General features: G+C 38.1%; 1 protein-coding gene across 2 annotated transcripts in view; it reads right to left on the bottom strand.

The window, feature by feature from the left end:
- Nucleotides 1-5,057: 5,057 nt before the first annotated feature.
- The window catches only part of CCDC93 (CCC complex scaffolding subunit CCDC93), a 40,346-nt gene continuing 20,413 nt past the window's right edge, over nt 5,058-24,990 (bottom strand). The window contains exons 12-23 of one of the 2 annotated variants that reach the window (XM_082055577.1): nt 24,365-24,481; nt 20,150-20,212; nt 19,896-19,969; nt 19,261-19,342; nt 17,988-18,059; nt 16,808-16,879; nt 16,452-16,560; nt 13,354-13,436; nt 10,479-10,516; nt 9,085-9,169; nt 7,586-7,699; nt 5,058-6,221 (exon numbers count right to left, since the gene is read on the bottom strand). In XM_082055577.1, coding sequence (XP_081911703.1) covers nt 6,168-6,221; nt 7,586-7,699; nt 9,085-9,169; nt 10,479-10,516; nt 13,354-13,436; nt 16,452-16,560; nt 16,808-16,879; nt 17,988-18,059; nt 19,261-19,342; nt 19,896-19,969; nt 20,150-20,212; nt 24,365-24,481 — 963 coding nt within the window. In that variant the 3' untranslated portion in view covers nt 5,058-6,167. Of the gene's footprint in view, nt 6,222-7,584; nt 7,700-9,084; nt 9,190-10,478; nt 10,517-13,353; nt 13,437-16,451; nt 16,561-16,807; nt 16,880-17,987; nt 18,060-19,260; nt 19,343-19,895; nt 19,970-20,149; nt 20,213-24,364; nt 24,482-24,990 lie in introns of those variants that run through there. The other variant, XM_082055578.1, reaches the window with a different exon arrangement.

Genomic DNA, 24,990 nt, shown 5'->3' with positions numbered 1-24,990 from the left:
CGTTTTTCAAGTGAACAGAATTTTTCATCTAAGGTAGTCAGTGCTCTAAAAACTTAAAAATCTAAACAGATGACATGGAAGGAGAAAATGAAGAGGTCCTCTTAAGCTGGTTGTTGAAGAGCATACAAACCCGTACATGGCCACTCCTGAAGTTTCCGATAATCACGCTTTGGCCAATTTTTAGTGCCTGTACCACATCTGCCAGGTAAGACAAGCCATTGCAAGCATGCAGATCTAATGCCGGTCCTGCTGTGCCAAAGTGAAGGCACATCACAGTCTGCGGCTGCAGCAGCAGCGATGCTTGTTCCAACTGTACATGCCAGCTGACTGGTGGAACACCAGGCTCCGCTTCTGGTGCGGGAACCCTTCCAAGAAGGGACACAGAATTTGAAGGTATGTTTTACTATGGCTTGTTATCTGGAACTTGAGGAAACACCACAAAACTAGAAGGCTGCTGTGCAGTTCCCTGTGATTGCACACTTGCACTGGTGTTACTGGAAATGCTGAAGATGGCAGCGGAGCTGTCTGCAGCTCGCTTGAGAACTGGTAACAGGGCTACTGACGCAGCCTCCACCTCCTCAAAGACAAATTTAGCTTCCTTAGGAGGTGAATCTGAGCCTCTGTACTTTTACGGCGAGAAGTGCTCAAGATAACTAGTTTAGTGCTCTGCCCACCCAAGCATCTGTGACAGCAGCGAGTTGTCACAGACTGACAGGCTGCCACCAAAAGCAGCCTGGCTTCACACTCACCCAGAGGCGACAAGAAACAAGCGAAGCTTTCATTTCACTGCAGTGCAGTTTTAGAAAGCTCCTAACAAAATCTGCTTCCCCCACTGGCTCTGTGCACACCTGTGTTCAGAAGATGGGCAGCCCACATTCAGGATATAAAGTCCTGGATTTTTATCACTTCGATCACTCAAAATCTGACCTTAGCATGGGAGGAAGAAATACATTATCTGGGGTTCTGGTCTGACCTGCTGGATGCTGCTGTTTCCTGCCTAAAGCCAGCAAAAGCATTAGCAGCCTCTGGGCACCACAGGGCGTTTTACCTACAGCTCTGTGTGCCAGACCCAGGAACTTCATGCAATGGGAACATCACTGCATATAGTCATTGACCTTGATTAAAAAAAGTTGGAACTGTGGATAATTTTCTACCTCCCTTGGTACTTTATTTCTGTGGTTAATTACTCTCATTATTAAAGCTTGCGACTTTGATAGAAAAAAGAGGAAAGAGTAAAATCAAGCATGCAAGCATTCCCCTTTCTGGCACTTAAAGCATTAGAGTTTAGATCTTACATTACCCCTGGCTTTGAGATGGACCAACAAAAATACAGAAAGTACAACTCCCAGGTGAACTAAAATAAATCATCCAGTATCTTGAATATCCAAATAGAAAAAAAAATCAGGTGTTCTAAAGAAACATCATTTGGCAGTGCTTATATGTACACTCATTTATTTCCCCATATACAAGTTGCCAGTTTGGAGTACACCAGTCATCTCTGCTTGCACACAGTGGACTACTAGTTTTAGTTTTATATCTTGACACTGAATGTGCTCCTAGAACTCCTCACTGGAGCCTACTGCTCAGCAGAAAAGCATTGCTGTACCCTGCAGCAAGGCTCGGAGAACCCTGCAGCTGTAATGAAAATGATCTGTTGGAATCCACAGACTGTGCAGAAATCCAAAGGCTCTGGAAGATGAATGTGAACAGAAAAACGCAAAGAACTTTCTATGCTACTCACTCCATGAAACCCACATCTATGCTACTGCTTCCACAATTAAAGCTCTTCCATAATTTATTATTGGACCCAGGAGCTCCTGATCTTTCAACCAGACTTCAGTGTCTCCTTCCAAATAGCTGTTTGACATGAGAATTCCCAGGCTCTTCCTCCATGAATATTGCTGCAAACAGAGATGAAGGGTTTGGCCCTGAGAACACATGCTGACAAACCCCTGTTAGCAGCACCTCAGGCTACAGGGCAGTCACCAAGACACCAGGTACGACCAGCAGCTGGTGATGGGAACATGCTGCTGTAGACACCACATGAATAAACAGGCTTGTGTTCCTAAGTTTTTTTAGATATAAGACTATCCTAAGAGCATGTCATCTACCACTCAAGTGAGTAAATTGGATAATGCCTTGTACAAGCACCCTACTTCCATCTCTGATTTAGCAAAGCTGATGGGTGTCCCGACACAGCTCTCCAGCTGTTCGGCATGAGTGCCAGGAGCTGTACAAAGTGGGACCTAAAGGAGGTAATACCCTTTCTCTTGTGCAATTTTACATTTTCTAAGAAACTTAGCAAAGTTCTGCTATCTCCTACATGGCTGGGTACACCTGTACCATAGTGCCTCCACAAAGAGTGCAACGTGATACTTTGTTGCACAGTAAAATGCTTTTCCATGTCATCTATTTCTCTCCCATCAAATACTGATTGCTTCAGGAACCTACACGCTAAGGTCACACTTCAATAAGCAGACTTTTCACAAAATAAAGAGAAGAAACCTTAAAAAAAAAAAAAATTGTCACATTTTAACTTGCCTTCAAAGATTTTCTTTTATTCAAATGAGTAGTGAGTTGGTGCAGTACTCTATCCATTCTGAGATACTGTAACAAAAAGAGTGGCTGGATTTTGTCATGCTTGGATTAAGTGTATATCACCGATGTCAATCTCAAAAGATATTTTACAAGTGCACTTGAGGAACTACATCTAGACAAAGCTGTCATGGTCTAAAAGGTAAGTGTATGCCTTAAGCTCGGGACTGTCTCACCTTCTGAAACAAAGTGCAGACTACTTTACAGCAGTTTATTCATTAGCATATCAAAATGATTTATTGAAATGCAAACTAAAGCTCTGAACATACTCTATCAGACAAAAAAAGTTTTGCTATGAGTCCTGTAAATGTTATTTTACAAGCCTGGTAACACCAAATGTATTCAGGGCAAGACCTTTCTTTTTGAACAGTCAAAGAAATTCAGCAATACTGAAATAAAATTTTGAGAAACTCTTCACTCCTACCTTGCAACCAGCTGAAATGGAGAATCAGACAGATTCTGTTTGCTATAGGTTTGTATAGTCCTTTGCATACACTCATCTGTACGTGCAGAATTTAGTGCCTCAGCTGCACAGCTTCAGTCACCAAACTGTGGACATTAAAAATATTTTTCATTCTGTAGATCAAAAAACTAATGCAAAAAGACCTTACACCTCTAGCAAAGACTTGGTACCCATTGAAGCTGAGTGACTTATAGGAAAATAACTACTTTAAGGCACTGCCCTCCTTTCTTTGAAAACTCTACTTAGAATTTCTCTCCCAACATTGCCCTTCACTTGAACAAATAGCTGTCATCGTTTTACTGGCAGCCAAAATTAACTCACTTGTTTCTGTGTAGTAGGACTGTCATGTTTATAGTGTCAAAGCATCTTGGATACAGTTCCCCAAAATCACCTTCCCACGAGTAGCCACAGCATGACGTGTACTTGTTCCTCCATACTAAAACCTACTGGGGACAGCCTGATCTAGTGGTTAAGCCTGACAATCATCAAGTTAAGCAGGAGGAGGAACAACGTTGGCTGTTGGCAGAAGTGTCTCTTTCATTTTGATTCCTCCCCAGGTATGAGAAGCAGGGGTGCCCCCAACATACGCACCCTGTGACAGAAAGGAACTGCCGATGTCACTTTTTCCATACCTCTCCAGCTTCTTTCCTCTCACTTTCACATTGGGATCTGAAAGCAAAGACACTGCCTGGCTGGCCTGCATTTCCATCTATTGTAGAAAGAAATGGCCTCGTTATAGGTAATTATAATCTGGACACTGATTTATTTTCTGTGAGCAGTAACTGGATCTTCACAAGTCCCAGGTTTATATCTTAATCAAAAATCACTAGCTCCTGGCCAGAGCAATGGCTCTAATGTTTTTATATTCCATGTTGAAGTTTCCAGGTTACTGTGTTCACAACAGGTAAGCATGAAGTTTAACATTATACTGAACAAATAATAACATCACTTATTCTACATGTGACTTCATTACTTACCCTACCTAGGAGATTTTGCTTGATTCTAAAGCAATATTGACAAAAACCATAAAACACAAATTGAAATGTCCATTCAAGTTATTTAAAAAAATAATACTTCTAAAAAGAAGGGCATGGTATGCAAATATATCACAGCTTGAATCCACAAACAGGTTATCCTGGTGCCAAAGTTAAATTATCCAATTTACAAATTAGAAAGAGAATTATCATTTTTATAGGGGACAAAGTCTGTATACATAAATAATGTCTCCTAATATCACAGGTGACTAGAGAAATTCTGCAAGTAGCACTCACTGAAAATTTCCTTCTTTGAAGGTACTTGGAACAGAATTTTGCCTTCATTATTTCAGGAGCTCCAGGAAGACTGACTTTTTGAACATATACAGGAGGAGCAGCCTGTATCTGTTCAGTCACTAACTAGTGTGGCAGATTACGGTACAAACCAGCTCAGCAGAAAGATTTTGTTTCTGTTTGTACTGAAGGAATGGGAAGAACATTTCAGGTGGTCACAAACCCATTTATGTCTCATTTATGGGAAGGGAGATCCCACTGAACCTACTGTACCACAGGTGTGGTAGCTCACTGCATCTTACCTGGACAGAACGTCAACAATCCCCTTATGAAGGCTTAACAAATGCATATGCTTCTCCTTTTTCAATGCTACAGGGTCTGCATAAATTCACATGCTAATATCAAACATTCAAAAGGAGTGGAATCTGGTATTGTGGGTTGATGAACCTGTACAGTATCCACTGAGAATTCTGTATCTTAAGTAGATGCCTATGGAAGACAAACACAACCTTCCATGGATCTCCTTTGCATGTACCAGGTTTGATAGTTTGTGCCAAATACAAAACACCAAGCTTACCAAAAGCAGCAAGAGAAAACATTACCGTTTGCTACATGACACACAAAAACATCCTTGTGAATGAATATTGACACAATGCATCTTCAAAATACACTCGTAATTCAAACGCTCCTAAAGCAAGTGCCACCTTAAAAACACAATAGCAGAAGGTCGCTGGATTCCAAACATTCTTTATTTTGTATTCGCTGCCATAGAAAGTAATGGATCAGCACTGGCATCAGCGTTATGAGGAAAAAAGAACCTGGTTTTTCTTCTGAAGATGTGATCTACATTAAGAAGTCAGTCCAAAATCCTGATGTTAAGTACAAAAAGAAACTGTTTGAATTATAAAATACTGTATATACAGATATAAAAATGTTTCAGAAAGTGTTCAACAAAGTTTCTTAACTCCCAAGGGCAAGTCCTCAGCAGGATAAATAGGATGTTGTCTTCAAAGGTGAGCATCAGTTCATTTGAGCCGAATGTCTGAAACTTTTTCCTCCCATATTACAGGTGACACAGACTTTGATTTTCATCCCAGCCAGGGATAACATGATGGTCCTAGTGATAAAGGTGTTTTTTCCTGAAACTATTAACAAGCATACTCTCTCTATATAAAAATGAAATTTCAAATAAATTTATACAACAGCTAGACTTTATAAAAATATAGATTTATAATTTTACATGAAGAATTATCCAAGGTAAGTTTCCTTTTCCTTATCTCTTAACCATTAGAAATTAATTTTTATCCTTTGAAACCTTATCTAAGTGTAGAGTGTAAATTAAAATAATGTGAAGTTACTAGATAATGATGAGAGTTTCAAGAATCTCATTGTGGTGGGTATTTTTGGCCGAAATTAACAAACCACTGCATTCTGCAGTGCTCATGTCATGGTACTGGACATATTACACAGTACATACCTATTTATTCCAGAATTCCAACCTAATTCAGTGTTAAAACCCAAATAATAAGCATCCTCATTGTCCTTACTGTGGGCAAAAAAGCAAACCCCAATAAATAAAATTAGACAATATTCTATTTTGCTGTACTGCGTTAACTCTTTACTGTGTACTGGAGGCAATAATGAATAATACAGCCATGTGTTGAAGGAATGTAAAACTGAATACATACTGGAAAGGAACAGACTTTTACAGCTGTGTGTATATATTTTTATATATATCTATCTATATATATATCTACATTGCAGTTATAAATGTCACCTCACAAAAGAGATTCAAGGGACTGAACAATCATCTGTGAACTTCACCAGCTGGCCTTCTTTCTTCAGGAAGAACTGGCTTTCAGCTTGGACAGCAGCATTTCGTTCTTACGGCATTCCTGTTAACAGATACAGGTAAGCATGTAGTTGCTCTTAACTCTACTAGTTATATCTTCACATCAGCAAAACCAAACCCTTTTATTCTGAAAGACTTCCAAAATCCAAAGTACAGGGTGTTTCAAAAAGATGGTCCCAATTTGAAATACTATTATCTCTGGAACCACAACCTGCCCGTGAATGAAACTCTTACAGCCTGTACAGCAGGTGGAGGGAATGCAGAGCAGTTATAAAAAGGTTACTAAATCTCGATAAATCATTAAATTGTAAATTTTTGTGTAATTGTAACATGCTGGGTCCATGTTTTTGAAACACCCTCTAGTCTGGAGTGAGTGATGAGCTGAAGATCCATCCATGATGTTATTCCAATGGCAATATTGATTAAACTTTATGACATTCAAGCCAAAGAGAATGTTGATTGACCATTCATCTAATGTTGTTACAAGTAGCTAGAGCAAATCCACCTTTTTGCTTATATATTGAATAAATCTGAAACTGAGATTACTTTTAGGTGATCTGGAACTCCACAAGACTGCTTGCAAACAAGTCAGTGTTCATGGAACAACTCTAAGTCAAGAAATATATTTACCTAAGTATATACCGCCCGTTTTCAACACCACAACCATGACACGATTTATTTTTAAGGACAGCAAGGCTGAGTAGAAGTTCCCTCCCAAGGCAGTGAAATAAAAAATGGCTTATTTATGCTTTAAAAAAAATATTCTACCTAACTTCTACAACAAGGACACAAAATTCTCGATGTCAGAAAAGTAGCTGAACAGTCCCTGTCCCTCTCCCAAAGTACATTGTCTGAAACAGGAAGGAACTCTCTCAGAACAAAACAGGACAAATTACAGAAAAATGTTTTTCCTCAGTCATCCAAAGCCAAATGACAGTTTTGCCTTGCAGAACTACTTTGTCATTCATTATCACAGAAACAATAATCAACAGAATTCCATTACGATGAAAAGCTCAGGAAAGGCTGAATCAATGAAGTGTTCAACAGTGATTTCACAGTGCTTAGAAAACAAGGCTGATTCCTAAAGGTATTTTTAACTACTGGCACTGGATTACCTCCCTTATTTACACACATTTCCACAACCCTCTTTGCTCTAATACCTAACTGCTCACGGATCTTCAAGAGAAACCTAAATATACAGCTTGCTGAGTAACAAATTCATCCTTCCCCTGTTCCATGGAGGGGTGCTGGTCTATCAGCAAGAAAAGTTTTCAGAATCCAAAATCAGAGTCCAAGAATCATGTGGCAATAACCACCAAGAGACAGCGCAAACACGGTGCATGCACGAGTCAAGCCAAAAGGGGTCACTGAATATTTGCCAGTTTATGTTAGCAAAAATGTTCTTACCTCTTTAAATTCTTTCACTGTTTTGAAGTAAAGCCGTTGTTTCTCTAGAAGTTCTAAGTATTCATCATTCAACTGATCTCTCCGCATTTTGTTTTCTTGCTTCTTCTTTTCCATCTGTTGGTATACAGGAAAGAGAGGAGATCATACACTGCATAAGGAATACACACAGATGCATATGCTTTATAAGGAACAACTACCTAATATAGGCGATGGGAGACAGATGCTTCATAAACGATACCCCTGGTTTGTGCTTTAAATATGATGAACATTTAGGCCAGCTCTTAAAAACAAAATTAAAAAGCTAATGCTGTAGTCTCAGTACCAGTGGCACTATAGGTAGCATTCAGAATTAAACTAAGGTTCACATTTCTGCCAGCCAAGAATCTTGCACTGAACAATCCTCCCTCAACAATTAAATTGAAATTAATTAAGTTTTTGATGCAACACAGATCTTGATTTGGTTGTTCATGTTAATTGTATCAAACAGGGAGGGCAGGAGACATCTTTACCTTCCTGTGCAATGCTGTACTTGCTCAAGACCCACCCACTAGAAATCTCTCTCCTCCTTGTACAAACATAGCTTAAGACCCTAAAAGTGAAGAGGATTGGCTCTTTATTCTAGAACAGACTGCCTTCCTCTCAGGGGTAGTTCTAATTAAGTTCTTCCATCACAGACAAATTTGCTGCTAGTCTAGAGGGTAAATTTTCCCTCCCTCCCTCTGGTGTTAGGGCACAACCACATCAAAAAAACCTGTTGTTCTCCTCTCCCACAAAGTTATTTTTGCCTTCTCTCTGACAGGCTTTTGCGTCCTGAATTGTGACAGGGAAAACTGCAATTCCAAAAACTGCAAGAATCTCCTAAAGCCCAAACAAGCAGGTACAACAGCAGAACTTGCTGCACTTCTAGAATTATGTATCAGCATTGATTTAATTGATTATGCCTAAAGGAAAAGAGCAGATCCCAGACTTTGCCTGAGTATGAAAACTGCTAACAAGGTACATCTCCTTTACAAAGCCAGCTGCTCTCCAAATCATCAGGGAAACTCTCCTAACATAACTTAGTAGGTTTTTAAACTTATGTTTGACGAAGCAAAAGCATTACGTGTGTTAATGCAGAAATGCTGGACCTTCTTCAGCAGCAGAAAGCAGCTTTTATCAGCTCCAGCTGCCTGAAACATAAGTCTGACTGGAAGAATTTTCCTTGACATAGGTGACATACAGCTGCTTCAAGCATCTACATTACTGCACTGCCAATAATAGAGCTAAGGGACATAAGCTTCCTGCCCAGAGAGAAGCATTATAATACCTCTGTTCTACTCTATTCATTAACACTTCAAGGGTGAGCAGTTTCTTATGGATGTGAAAATAAGTAATAAGCGTTAGTTGCTTGCTTAATTTGCACCTCCCGTAATGGATTTTTCCACACACAGTTATTATCTAAGAGGCTTTTGTGAAATCCTTCCCAGGTTCTAGCAAAGGATGTGAGAAGAGTCTCAGACCTTCATTCGATTCTGTTTGATGCCTTCTACAATCTGTTCCATCTGCCGTAAAAACTGCTCACGAGAACCAGAAGATGCCATTGCTCTGGAAAGGAAAAAAGAGAACTGACAGGGATGTGGGACAACATGCCTTATCTACAGCTGTCTTGCATATTTACCCACATTGGTTAGTGGTCTATGTAAAAACTGATTTCGGGTAACAGCACAGCTCTTCAGCTGGTATAAATTATCAAAGAGATGGGAACAGAGATTACAGAGCTCATCACAAGTGTTCTCCCTATCAGTTCAAGCTGCTCCTTTCTCTCACGTGTCGTACAGAAATAAATGGCTATTAACTAACCAAAGGCACAAACTTTTAAGAAAAGCAGCTGTTGTGAATATTAAGAAGGTGAATAGAGGACTCATAGATCAGTAAATATTTAAAAAAAATAATTTTGTGCCCTAATAGGGAAAGCCCAGAAGTAATTTTAGACTTGTATCTTGAAAAGATTAAGAAAAATAAAACAGAGAAGATATAACCCCTCCTTCAAGTACACCCACCCAACAACAACAACCAATCCAAACCCCAGCTGTCAGTTACAGCATTGGTTTCTACTGACTGGACAGAATCCAAAAGATCTCATCACTGAGCAAAACAGATCTACAGTCCCTGCCATGAAGGAAAACATCTGAAACTCCTTTCATTTTACTTAAAAGTTTTGGATATCACAGGACACAAGTGTATAAAAGAGATAAGTAATTACTCTGAAAAAAAAAACCCAGAAGCTTGTAATTTCACAACAGAATTATAATTGGAATAATTGTTTAAAACTGTTAAACTGCCATCTCCTCCTCCCATGACTCTAATGAATTGTACTGCTCTGACAAAAATTCATACTGGAGCTTTTTTTGTTAAGTCAAAAAAAAACACAGAAAAAAACCCTGCTGGCTGCATCATAGACTGATATTTGATCTCCAGCTTCCAAGAGAACCATGATTTTACCTAAAGAATTCACACTTCCATCAAAACCTTTAAATACAGAGTTAGTCTATAATAAACATGTCTGAAATACGTCAGAGTCTAATGTTTTATACATAATGTAATAACCACAACTTCACAAAATGGAGAAAACTATTTAAATTAATGCCAGGAAAATTATGACTGAATGATTTCTTTCCACAACTACAACTGAAGAGCCAGATATTAAAAACGTATGTTGGCTATAAAAGTTTGGTAATTCCAAGCATTTGATTTCCCAAACATTGGCTTAAACAGAATTAATAAACTACTTTATTAAAACATTTTATGTTAAGAAAAAGGTTTTTTTAGATTCTATAGCTCATGCCCAATCCCATTTTTCCAACCAAACATGTTACTTATTTAAACTATCAAGAGAAAAATGACCATTACTTACTGATGAAAGTTGTCGTAAATGGAATTCAGTAAGTTAACCTGTGAATTAGGGAAAGAAAATATACATTTATCCTTTCTGGTGTGAGTTTTCACAGCAAATAAAATTAAATTCAAGTTGAAAATATGACTATATAGATATTGCCCTGACAAGCAGTCAGCTGTGTGAAAATCAGCATGAGCTTTCTTTTGGAGAGAAACCATGATCCCTCTGTATTATTATAGTAAAATCTGTGCCAGCGAATGAGCCACAGAAAGCAGAACCAAGTATTGGACCACAGCTGAGATTTTTAATTTTATGGATGCCCAATTACACCACTGATAATTTTGCAGTGTGATGACTTCCCAAACTAAAGCGATGAAGTAAACCAGCGCATACATCTGTTCAACATGTGTTGAAACTTGATATACAAGGAACTTCCAAAAATATTCATCCAGCATTCAACAGCAACGATGCGCAAGTGTATCTTGTAGCCATGTCAGGTTTGCATAATTAGTCTTACTTGGAGTGATAAAGTAGAACAGTTTCACTTTGGTATATCCCTGACCCTGCTTACAAGCCAGACAGGATTGCAAATGAAGAAACATCCTTAAAAAAACACCCTGCCAAACAAAAATCAAAACCCCAGCAATAACTCCCCACTGCCCAACAAAAAACCCCAGATTTTATTACCAGTACTGAAGATACAAGTTTTGAAGTATTAGCAGCATAGCTCTGTCAAGGAGCTGCAACTTAGCTCATCAGCCTAAGCAAAACATTGCATAATGAAAAAAAGAAAAATACAACCCTTTCCCCCTCCCAAAAAAAAGAACAGCAACAAAAAGACAACAACAAACACACACAAATTTTTCTCTGAGACTGGAACTAGTATGTCCATCCAGTGCTGTGAAGCAGTGCAGGAGCAGCAAGGGAATTCCTGCCCTGCTTGTTTTTATTGTACCGGTGAGTTTTACAGGTTCCCCCAACAGCCACGCATCATTACCCGCTTTGCTGATATGTATTTTACAGGCTGTTAAAAGATGAACTTCTAAAAAGTCCAAAATGGCACTTCACGTACATAGCTTCTACTATGAGTTACTACTAACATTGCACTGAATCAAAACAGAAATGGAAATGTATAACAACATCGCAGGAATATTTTTTTGCTCTTGGTATAAACTGCCCATACTAATTAAACTATATACTGAATATTTTCTGTGTAACCACCTTTGATTTTTTTTTTATTGCTTTCGACATATTGCTGAGAACACTAAAATTCACCAAGTAGCCATTAATGTGATTCTCTCTCTTGGCTTTGAATACTTCTTGCAAGTCTCCTGTGGTTAAACCTTCCAAGCAGTTCCTCCTTTTGATGAATATTTGAAAGCGTTCTGCACTAAACAGACCTGAGCGTTGCAAACACAATCACCTGCCCCCCTGCTCCAGAAAGCTAAACTTTTAAGTTCCTTAAGAATTCTTGTTACTTAGAGGAAAGAAATTTTTGCATGACCCATCAATATTTGCTGAGCCCACATCCTTGCCTCAACATACTTCCAATAAGCATGTGTTTAAGGACTTAATTATACTTTATACCACAACACATTCATGCAATGAAAAGAAGTACTGCACAACTGTTGCATAGTAAGAGTACTGGTGTGTTACATTACAATCAGTAAAATCAGTGTATAAACCCTAAAAATCAAAGACACCATGAAAATAATGAGTTTAAAATCATTTTAAAAGTGAATATTTAAAAAAATATTATTAAAACTATCAAACATATGCACAGAGGCCTTTCATGTCAGAACTATAGCCTTTATAGCCAAAATTCCACTGTATAACAATTCCTGCTCTTGTTATTTTAAAGTAATTATGCTCAGTGTATTTTATGAAAGGGTTTATTTGTGGGGAAGAAAAGAAAAAGGAGGGGGGTGGGGCAAGAAAAAGCATAAGCATATTCCAGAAGTCTTTGTGATGCACAGATGCCAAAGGCATCTTTTGTATGTTACTTAACAATATTTACTTGCTGAAACCTTGGTTCTAATATTAAAAGCAACACAAGGAAACCTCAACTGTATTATCTATTTAACAAAGTTAAGACTGCATCAGAAGACATTCAGCCTTCTCTTTCTTGTGACTGACATCAAGATAAAAGAATCCCTTGATCAGTTTATTTGCCTTTTAAAATTATATCCACAGAAGTGAAGCTTGGAACCAAAAAGAAAACCAAAAACAAAAAAACACCCCAACCAAACCTGTAAAGCAGGTACTGAATTATATTGGCAAGAGTACTCCCAGTTCATACAACAATGCAATACATCTGCTGTCTATTCTGTCAGATGTTTGTTATGTGCCCATTTCAAAAACAATCTCTAAGCTTTTCAAAATTGTTGGCTTGCCCTCAAAATAAGAAATAATTAAAAAAACACAACCAAACATGTACTGAACTCGAACCTAGGGGAGAAGTTTAAGTTAAATGAATTCCACAGGTGCTACTTAACGTAGTATTTTAAATCTGGTATATTGTTATCTGCAACCTGTTGTATTATATATTATGAATAAGGAAATAAAAACCAATGCTATAACCAGTAAAATAAATTGACCAAAAAGAGGGTAACTTGGTCCTGTGATACCAAGACAGAGATCTTTGCTAATCAAATGTTACTCATTTTGTGAACACAATCAGTAGTTTAAGCATGCTGTACTAAGAGCAATTCTTTTACACCACAGACAATTTTGCCTTCAGCATTAGAACTATTCCTAGGAATCAACTGTTTAATATTTACTTACAAAGACTGTTAACTCTGCTGTGATATGACTGAATATGGTGAAAGCCAAGTAAAAACTCGATCTCCTCCACAGACTGAATATTTAGAGAACAGTAATAACATTTTCTTACCTCCTTTTCCAAATATACTTTCTTATCATCCAGTGTATTATAAAGAGTAAAGAACTGCTTCGTTTCTTTGTGAGTTGCTGAGACTGCAAACAAAAAAGGGTAGAATAATAAAAGAGCATGAGGTGAAATGGAATCTGTAAAAATACATCGCAGGCTTTATATACTTTCCACTATCAGTAACAGAACACGCGCTTTAATGCATTCTGGAAGAGTATTCCCTCTGCATGTAAATCTCCAGCAGGGTTTAGCGCTCTCTGGTTTTACGAGAACACCACAGCTTAGTGTTTAAATTAAGCCTCAGCTGCTGACAGTCCTTTATGTGAACATATGTTGGCACTATCAGCTGGGTTTCCTCACCGCTGTCTGTTCATCCTTCCTTCAGAAGCTTTATCCTCTCACCACACAGATAATCTGATAGATTCCACTGCTTTTACTGTTTTAAAGCCTTTTTTCTCTTCTTGAATTAATATATATGCTGATAGGATTAAATACTACTTTCTTTTCAAATAACACTTTCTGGTTTAGGTGATTATAGCAGATGTTGGTCATAGCTCAGTGAGGAAGGGAAGGCTCAGACATGCATTCCCTTTGGGCCTACAAGATGATGACCAATACTCAAATCTGCTAAGTGTTCATCTATTCTTTAGTTCTTCAATGCCTAAGGACACCTAAGATGCTTCAAAGAAGGAGTTCAACAGCAACAGACAATTGGTAAAAGTTATTATGGCTAACATATTAAGCACTGTCTAGAATCCTGAACATGGCAAAAAAAATGTACGGGTTAAAAAAGATCAACCTGAGTGAAATCATGCTCATTTTATTAAACTCTAAAGGCTAACATGTTTTCACCTTTAAATAAAACCTTTCCTGAACTGATACGCTGGACTAAGCTTTTGAATGGAACCATTTACCAACAGCATGACCTCCGTCATGACATCATTGAACATCCAAATTCTTAAAGAAATCCCAGCTTTTGGTTTGTACAATCCTGGTCGCCAGCTGAAGCCCAGAGGCAACCCACAGCTCAAAGTTAAATGTTTTAGTGACAGAATGCCAGCAGTGGCTACTTCTGCAGTAGTCAGATGTTTGGGACCAAAGAGCTTTCTCATCACCACAGCATGACTGACACATGTTCTGCACGTGCTGTAGCCTCGAGAAACACACCAAGTACCAGGAGCCTGAAAGCACTGAGAAATTCAGGAAAGCCTGAGATAGGCTGTTCAATGTGTTCCACAAAGGTTTTCCAAATGCTGAAGTCAGGCTTCTTCCTGAAAAACTGCATGAACACAAGGATCACCAACAGGTTTACTTCAGGCGTCCTCTCTTAATTGGTGTGGTTTTTGCAGGACTGCTGCCAAACAGAAGAGGCTTTTCCCAAACCATTTCCTTCACGTAGCTCTTCCCTTTCTTGCAGCACCTCTGGGAGTCACAAATCCTCTATGAGTGAATTCCATATACCAACTCAGAAGAAAACTTTTCAGGATTTCCACTGGGTTAGAAAGTTGTACCAGCTTACAGAGCCTTATCGGCACATGTAAGGTAAGACAGACAAAGAAAGAATAGGAGGAAGCAGCCAGTTGACTCAGTGATTCTCTTGAAACCACAGCTTAAGGTTTTCAAGGTTCAGCTAGGTCAAAAACAAAGCAGGGAATATTGGAACTTAAAAGCATTCTATTACAGAATTACAGAATTGCTGAGGTTGGAAGGCATCGCTGAAGATTCTTTTGTCCAACACCCCTTGGATCAAAGTTAAAAAAAAACAGGTCTCGGCAACTCTGAAAATCATGTGAGTCCAACTAAATGAAAAGCCTCTAAAAAATATCACAATTCACAGAAAGATTTGCTAGGGATTTTCAGCTCATTTTTCCAAAAGCTTAGCCTGTGCAATGTAGGTTCCCAGCCATGACTGAGCTGTGTGTTATACTAAGACCCCTAAAATTCAAAGCATCTTAAATCTACCCCAAAGCTACACAAGTCTCTTTGACCATAATCTTTCTGTACTTCATACATAAATGAAGCCCCCATCTTCTGAGCAGGCAGATGCTCTGACCACAGGTTATTTGTCTGAATTCATTTCGACATGACAGAGAAAATGATCTGTAGAAAACTGAATGCAAGACAACAAAGTTGTCTTTATAGCTGGACTTGATTAAATAAACTGCATGGCAGGTAAGAAGGAAAGCGGGAAAAGGAAGTACTGGGTCTGTAGTCACTGCAAAGTCCGTCTGTTCCATGCACTGAGTCAGACAACACGTGCGGAACGTAGCACAAGACTGTGTCACTAGAGATGCTTCAACAGGGCAAGGGGTTTGAATTGAAGTTAAATAACAATTTTAGAACCGCACAACCTTCAAGAGCTCAGTTCACATACATATTTAAAATGTAGAATATCTTGAAAACATTAGCTAGTTCTTGATAGAAACTTATTTCAGCTTATGCTAATACATAAGCTACATTAAACATACATTGATGAGTATACTGGTCTGTTATCAGTCTAATGGAACAACTTTAACATTTTATTCAGTTTGCATGTTCCATTCCATACCATCCATGCACAGCAAACAAGTCAACCGAGCACATTTCCTCATTTTATAACTTTGTATCATAAAAAAAAGTGAAAGACAATTTGTACTCTGATCCTGCAAAGATATTGCTATTTATAAATCAAAAATGAAAGAAAACAATCCCTTGAAGAAATCGCCTTTACTTTCTATTTTTTGACACAGTTTGGTCAATAAAAGCAAGGAAAGCACTCTAATGTTAACAGCAATAAATTAAACTCAAATTTACAGCAACCTCATTTGTAATCGGTGAATTAAGGACTTTATAAACATACTGGTCATTAACCTAAGTGACTGAACCTGTTGCAGACAAAACTTACTCCAGAGATCTTGTGCATTAAAGTTTCACCCTCAGGAAAATTCTTATAAGCAGCTTATAAAACCTTGAAAATAGGGTCTATAACATGAATACCAAAAGACCCTTAAAATACCACAAAATTAGTAAGTGCTGTTGTTACATGCCATATGCTTAAAATGCAACTGCCCTCCCTTTAGGGCTTTAGCCTTCAGCAGGATCGTCCTGCTTGATATACATACCCTGACTGTAAAGTTCAATAAATCTCTTCTGATACTGTGTTAGCTCAGCTCGGCTCGGTACTTCATCAATCTTGCGCTGTAAAATGGCTATTTCTCTGTTTCTTCGTGCCTGAATAGAAAGTTAGGAGGGGAGAAAAGAAAGCCTCTTCTTGTTCTCTTCTTAAAATGGATGAAGTCCCCCCCAGCAATATTTTGTTACTAAATAATTAATTTTAAAAAGTGTTGGCTGAGGCTCAACCTTTTTTTTAATTGATTTGTGACAGATTTTTTTTTTAAATTAGAACAATTAAAAAGTATTAGAAGTTACAAGGAAAACATCAATAATTTTGTACAAGAACATTTACAGAGTTACTCACCAATAACAGGCGGATCTTTTGAAGTTTATCTTTCTCAGTTTTGTACTGTCGTTCTATAATCCTATTCGGCTCCTAGAATTTGAGAACCCAAAACAACTGTGCATTACAGTAGCATATGAGAGCTGCAGTGCAAAAATGTGCAGACTGGGTTTGTTTTCTATATTTGTCTGACTTCCATTTAATGGCTTCCAAAACAACACCACCACTTGCTGTTATTTTTTTTTTAATGATTCATAATCACTATTAAAACCTGAAATCTTTTACTGTAAACAAGTGCATTTTGCTAGCTTTTAAGCCTTTGATATTTTACCTTTTAAGATTTGTCACTAGTTTTTCCTCTGCTTTACAACAGGCCCACTTTAAATGAAGATATGTAGCGGAAGATTGTCTGTACTCCTTGTCTGAATGTTTATAGTTTGATTCAGTGGTGGGGCTAAGGATAAACGTGGTCCAGGAGAAAACATAAACCCTCTGACACACATGCTAGATATCCTGAATTGTAGACTTTAAGATAATTCTTTCTTCTTTAAAAAATTAAGCTTTAGGTTTACATTTTAATTTTTTCATGCTGTGTTTAGGACAGAAGAATCATGGAACTTGTAATCCACCTCATTTCAGAGGCATAAATGTATCAAGTGCTTACTCACTGAAAATACATGTAACTCAAGCTTTTCCTTTTCTGTTCATTCATTATTCATTGCCATCAGTCTGGATGCACTTGTGTCATAGCCTAACTTCTGACAGCTGCTCATGGCATACAATGCACTGAGCCACTCAAAACTTGTGCTTTCATCCTTCAAATAAATTCACTTTTAAGAAAAACACAACCAAAACAAACATGCTTTCTGAGGAAGACCTGGTTTTGTCAGAGGTATGCACTGCTCTTAACATCCAGAGATTCTTCTCCAGTACTACAAAGAAGTAAATAAAAGGCACAAAAGCAGCTACGAGTTAGCCCCATGGGTTCTGCAAGAATAATGAAGAACACTACAGCTATTTTCAGTTTGCTGTATTTCTATGTTTATTAGCCTGAACTGTGGCTTTAACAGTGTGGGAAAATAGAATGTTTCAGAGATTACAACAGATACCTTGATGCTTATGAGAATGCGCCAAGTCAGAAGGACCTAAAACAGTATTTTAAAACACGAATTGAAAATAAAAACTAGATTTTTGTTATTACCTGTTCCTCCCCATTTTCTGCTGCCTCAGCTTTCAAATTCTCAATATTTTGTTGAAGTCTCTCCATTTCTTCCTTTAAAAAAAAAAAACAACAAACCACACTTTAAATTTGTAAGACTGAACAGCATTCCATGCTTAAGGGTAAGGCATCCGTTATTACTCATTACATAAAGCTGTCTGCTTTCAAATACAGGAAAAGATTTGTTTCTTACTTGCAAATAAGATCCAGCTAAGACAATCAATGAGTGACATGGAGAATTAAACTGAGGAAGCAAAGGAATATTACAACAGCAATAGCATGACATGGCACTACAACAATGGCTTTTGTAAAAATGAACAAAATTACTTGCAAGTTAGTTTCCACTACAACCCTTTAGAGCTTTCCAAGGATTATGTATGGGAAGACGAGGTTCCTGTGCTCAGTCTCTGCCTCAGGGCGCTGTTTATTTCTTTTCGTTCTATTAAATCTCATCCATTATTGTTTAAATGGAAGAGAATGAAAACAATTTGCTCTGATCATATTTCTAAGCAGTCCATAAACACAGCAGTAAACCAGAGAGCAAAACATAGTAATTAAGCAGTAAAACTGAAACATGCCCTCCATATTGCAATAGCTTCATCTCAGTCTCATCCCTTATGGTGGTTGCTCCAAAGCTCAGGGCCTTCAGGACCCCCGTATTTGGCACGGAACCCCTCCCCAGCTCACTGTTGGCTGCACTACCCAAGCACAGACAACCCATTTCAGACTGAACAGCACAGAATGGTGTTCAGCACAGCCCAATCTCAACCTTACGTTTCAGTGCTCCCTAACAACCCAGCCCAAGTTGCTCTCAGCAGACTGGGAATGAGAAGAGCCATTGCTGTGAGCAGCACAGGGCTGATCTGGCATTCTGTGTCTAGGAACTGCCCTTTATTAAAGAGCCCCAGCCACAACAGAACATTGACCATCACATTAATCCAGATGCTTTGGCAGCTTCCTTACAGCTCCTGACTCAGGGCAGACGGCAAGGCCTGGTGGTCAATCCAGCTCCGACCTTCTTGGTCATCAACCTTGTTGCCGATATGATCCACTGCAGGTCTGGGCAACTGTCTGTAATTCTGCCACAAATCGTGCTTGTGGCAATATAAAATATAAACCCAGAAATACCAGTAAATGGGGGAGAAGGGAGACAGATGATGGACAGGGACAGATAACACGATGACAAATCACGAACAATTATAATGCTTATTTACCAAATTTTACATGAATTCTTAGATAAGAAACTAAAACTTACTCTACAGTGTGCTTTGAACTCTTGCTCCTGGCTTTTTAGGTTTTCATTCATGGCCACCAGTGCTCGCAGACTCTGTAATACGCTAAATTTGAAGATCCAGTAAACCCCATTAGATTTTTAGTTCTAATTTAAACAGATGGAGAACTAAAAGACATTAGAAGAAGCTTAGTTCTAAATAAATTTCCAATAAAATCTGTGTAAACCAAAAGAAAAAAAAAGTATCACCACTGATATACCAAGCTCAAAATAAAAATGCAGTATTACACTGAGTATTTAGATGGTTTTGTGATGTTCTGACTTCATTATGGTGAAAGTTTTGAGACAGCGTCCTATTTAATATATGTGAGATGAAGGCTTCAAATATGAATAAAACCAGGAAGGCCTCATCTACTTATCAAATGTGTCTAGGATCCTTCTTCTTTAAACACCTGCAATTATTTTCAACTAGAGATCGATGTTTTTCATTCTGAGTACTATGCTAGTATTTTCCTGTCTTTGGAAAGCAAGCTGGAGAATTGTTTAATTTTTAAATTCTAGTTATTTGTTTAGATTGACCAAAAAAAAGAAACATTGTATGATTCATTTTAAACCCACAATTTTCCAGAATTTCAAAGATGACAAAGAAAGAAACTTACCTAGAATCTGCTTGGGATTCTATTGTTTCTAAGGCTGCCAATTCTTTGTCCAGTTTTTCACCGTAACTCTTAACCTAAGGGTTGCAATTAATAATAAACTGAAATACACTTCCACACATCAAATGATTAATTGTACTCAGCTTTCCACACGACAGCATCAGGGAGTTGTCAAACACCTTCACCATTTAATACATCGCAAACTTCTCAAAAATGAATCAGTTGAACCAGCGCACAGAAAAACAAAGGAAGATTACCTCAGTTAATGTCTTTTTTGCTTCTGTACATTTTGCCTGCAGATCAGCACATTTAGCTTGCAACTATTACAAAAGAGAAAGAAAAGAGTCTGATTCTATATTCACACTAATTACACCTGTAATGAAGAAGAGCAATATTGGAGCTGTTAACATTGGTTGTCTACTAAACAATAGGTCAACCATCACAAACCCTGTCTGCTTGTCACCAACTCTCAGAGCATCTGATTGCAGGAATTCTGATTGAATATTTAATTAATAACCGCAAACATTTTCCACCTAACCTTCTAGATGTGTTAGGCCTCAGAATAAACAGCAGCTTTTACAAAATGGATGCCCACAGATGGTAACTTAATGGACAGATCTCTGCAAAATTGCTCAACGATATTTAGCCCTGTTACACCAGCTTAGTTTCACTGCAGGCTCCAGAAGAGCCACATTTTGTGCTTCTCCAAATAAGTCAGCGTGACTCAAGACTTGCATAGAAGTGCCATGGCACCATAACAGTCATGCCCATACCAAATAAGCAAGCTGGTTTATGGATTTTCTTTTGTCTTAATTATGAGAAATCTAATAAGAAGACAATTAGCAAAACACCACTAAATATTTCACTTGTCAAATAATTTACAGAGGTTAACTTTAGAAGAACATCCTTCTCTAAAGTCCTTATGATTTAAGATAACGCTGCAAACAGTAAGAACAAAAAAAGGACACGGGTTACAAAAGTGGAGCAGAAGTGCTGCAAATAAAGAAATGCACATTTGGCTTTCTGTTCATGCTGGTTGAGTTTGCTGTTCACAACACGGAGCTGTGACTCAACACTCCACTCACCTCTTTCTGCAGCCGAATTTATAAAAAGAAAGCTTTTTCATCGTTTTTTGTATTATTCACCAATAAGCTGAAATATAAGTAGTTGTAAAAAAAATAACTACAACTTAATCCTGCAGTCCACATCTCATGAAAATTGACATAGAAAGAACTATTTGTTATGAGAACTCTTGCCAAAACTTATCGCAGTATTGAAGTCAGAACTTCACAAAAATTTTTGAAAGGGGGTCTTGACTGTCTCTCATTTCAAAAGCTGCCTTTGGCAAGAGGGGAAAAACAACTAAAAACCACAAACACCAGCCAGGACATTTTATTTTACTGAAGTGATAAAGGGATTATATCCGGCTTATAGGTGCCAGTACTTTCTTCCATACAAGAACATAGCACTGAGACTGTTATGTATGGTAAACAAGCAACACAATTAAAGGGCCTCAACTGTTCAAATGTCAAGTAATAGGATACCAGATTTAGAAAATACTTAAGTTTTCCTGTGGATTATGAAGCTTGTTTGGCAGTTAAAGGCAGATCTGTAATGAAGTAAGGACTCTACTATTTTTGTGTGGTTTACAACCATGTTTCCTCCCCACCCTGAACAGCTTTCTTCTTCTCAGCAGTATGTGGAAAGCAAGCAAATATATTCATTCATATGCCAGGGGAAAATGCTAAAGGAAATTACTTGCACCAGGCATGAAAATGGAATCCACCAAATGTATATCTAGCTACAGGCATATTCTGTATTACTAATTCAGCAACCATAGAATCTACAGAATTGTAGCACAGTAACAGCCATCTGCTATAGAAAAAATACTTTTTGAACATGTCAGTCACTGAGACTGCATCCAGAAATTGGCAGATCCTTTCTGCTTTGCAGATCATAACGGCACAACACAGAACAGCTGCAAAAGCCACCCACAACTGCTCAGCTCATTTACCAGCCTCTCTTACTCCTCAGCTAGGCAAGAAAGCTCAAGGAAACAGAGAAGCGTGCTAGTGCAACGTTGAAGCTTTTCATTTTCTGAAACCTGAGCTAGCTGGTGCAGTTATAATAATGTAATAACGCTATTATTACTACACAATTATACCCAGGTTGTCCTCCCCAAAATGAAGCTCGAGCTGACTGCCTCCAAGAGCATAAACTGCTGCCGGTCATAACAACAAAGCTCCTTATCTGGGACAAGTTTGCAACCCACTGGCTCAGAGGGGATGAGGAGAGACCCCGCATCTGTCCCCATTCCACAACACACACACAGCACATCTGCTTCTCCCTCCATATTTAGGTGTCTTAGAGCCTTGGTGCTTTCAAGGAAGAGTTAAAGTGTGATGGAAATGTACTGAAATGACTTAGGATACAGTGAACATCCTCTTTTCCCCCCACTTCTGAAATTCCAAAGATTTCATTCTGCAATGTGTCTTTCTACTTCAGGAAAAAACCTCAAACCAACATGGGAATTCAGGCAGGATTTAACTGTCTGTAAAAGTCCATATTATGATTTTGAAAGCCTGACACTTCAGCCTGCATTTAAATGCCAGGTATTGTCAATATTTTCTTACTAACAGTTGTAAGTTGTTTTTGACATAAACAGACATAGAAAATTCATATTATCAAAGTGTTGTAAGAATACAAACTCAAGTAAAAAAAGAAGTATGATTAATTTCAGCATAGCATAGTATCATAATTCTAATATATCGTAAAACTTTCCAATATTTCACTCTAGAATGGAGCTGAATTGTCACACATGCAGTTTACATTCAACATACAAAATAATCATTGTAGAGTTACCATGAAAACCTGCTATTTTTAACAGATGGGGCATGCCAGAGGGCAAAGAAACAGAAAAGCATCTGTTTAAGAAGAAACAGACTAGACCAGCACGTTCCAAATGAAACTCATTCTAATGTGTACCAGTTAAAACACTGTCATAGTCTATCCTTTCAAGGTCCTTTTTTTGTGAGAAGTAAATTAAGAAGAACCTGTACCCATTCTTCACAAAGCTTTTTATTAAACTTGGAAAAAAGCAGAAGGCAGAAACATAGAACAGGATAGTCATCTAGTCATTTTTGTGCATAAGTTTTATTTCTATCCTTTTATTTAAACTTAGTATTACTTGAATGTTAGTCAGACTGCAAAAAATGTTTCACAACATACACTTTACTGAAAGGGAATTTATTTAAAGGACATTCATCCCCTTAATACGTAAAGACTTTAATGCACTGTTAGAGACTATTTCATTCTCCTTAAAAACAAAACAAAACAAAAACCCAACAAACCAGCAAACACAAAGACAGGTCTGGTAAGTGGCTGAGCAGGCAGGTTTAATATCTAGTGCTCTCATAGTTATGCCATAGTACGTTAAGCTTTCAAAGCCATCATTCTTTTACCTCTGTTGTTTGTAAGACTGGACACATTGCTGTCTCATAAGATGCACCATACAGATACCTATCTTTTGAAGCCCCTGTACCCCAAACAGTCAATGTGTAAAACCAGTTAAGATGTGAGGGCTTAGGATGTTTCTGACAAGAGCAGAGCAAAACAAACCAGAAAACAGCTGAAGGCTGCTGGAGCAGTGCTGTACTTGACAGAGGATCAGCCACAGAAGTCATCACCAACAATTTTTCCTCAAGTAGTGTTTGTTTTTTGGCAAGCTCTTCCCATTTCTGACTCTGATGCAATATGTTTTCATCAGATTCTGCAAGCTAAAGATGGCATGGTGCCAATTACAGCAGCATGCATAATTAAAAGCAGCATTTCATTAAACGCATAGCTTTTCCACTTTTATACTTTTCTGGGTTTAAATGCCAATAGCGTAAGTAGGTTTAAATACAGGAATGGTAGTTCTTATACATAGTGAACAGAACAGTCACAAATTCAAGAGCCTTTTCCCCTTAAAACCAATGTGATGATGTGAACCAAGCAGTGACTGTGCAAAAACCCCTGCAACAAACACACACCCTATCTTAGTCACTGAGACAAAGTGGCTCATTTAAAAGGGCAGGAAGGGATAAAGTGTCATTTATACCACACTTTAGAGTAACCCCTAAATTGTCTCTTGAAACTGTGAAAAGAGCATTCAGCACTACAGCTAGCAAGTCAAATGGAGACGCTTCCTCTGTTTTTCTTCAAGAGATGTATGAAAAAAAAAAGAAAAGCAAGGTTTCCTTAGCTAGCCCCCTCCTTGCAGACAGGGCTACACAATTTTTTGAATATAAAACCAGCCACGTTGTCTTAGTAATAAATGTGCAAGCAAGACATTCAGAAATGCTGAGATGAATGTTCAGCATGACAAATTGCTGGTACAGAAGATAGCTTGCAAATCTTTTCTGGACGGCAAAAACTTTGTGATCAACCACATTCATCAATGTTTTCTTCTTTATTAGACACACAATATTTACCTCTTCCAGGAGTTTGGTTTTCTGCAAAATCTGCTTATTCAGAGATGCCACCTTCCTTCTGTGTTGTTGGGCAGCTCCAAGCCTTTCTGGTCGCTCCTCAGCAGAAAGCTCAGATTGCTAAAACAAACCATAACAACAGCCCGCTGAACCTCCTGCCATTACTTGTTGTTTCTTTAGTAGCTCAGAAAATGCCAAAGTGGGACACACCTGTGATATTCCTTATCAAGGACTATGTCCCACTGTCCAACAGGAAAGAATGACTTACCAATTTATCTTGCAGCAAGACAAGGAAGTAGCCAAACGACTGAATTATAACCCAAAGATAACAGGTAAAGTAAGCTAAAAATAAAGTCAGGTGCCCTGGGACGGGTGGAACATACTAGTGTATACTAGAAGAAAGATAATTTTTTGCATCAGCATTACAGTTACACCTGGCAGAGTCCTTAAATGGAAAGAATACAAACATACTAAAAAACACCTTAAGCATTGCTGTTTACTGAACTTGAATCAGAGCTGCTCCATACTCCAAGAAGTAGATCCAGAACTTCCAAAGGCCTTGAACTATTGTGTATTTAGATTCTGAAATACTGGCTTTGATGCATCTTTATGCTGAATGACAATTACAT

This window comes from Streptopelia decaocto, assembly GCF_964273445.1.
Source record: "Streptopelia decaocto genome assembly, chromosome: 6".
NCBI lineage: Eukaryota > Metazoa > Chordata > Aves > Columbiformes > Columbidae > Streptopelia > Streptopelia decaocto.
Note: the sequence above shows the minus strand (reverse complement) of the source record. Positions and strands in the feature narration are given on the sequence as shown.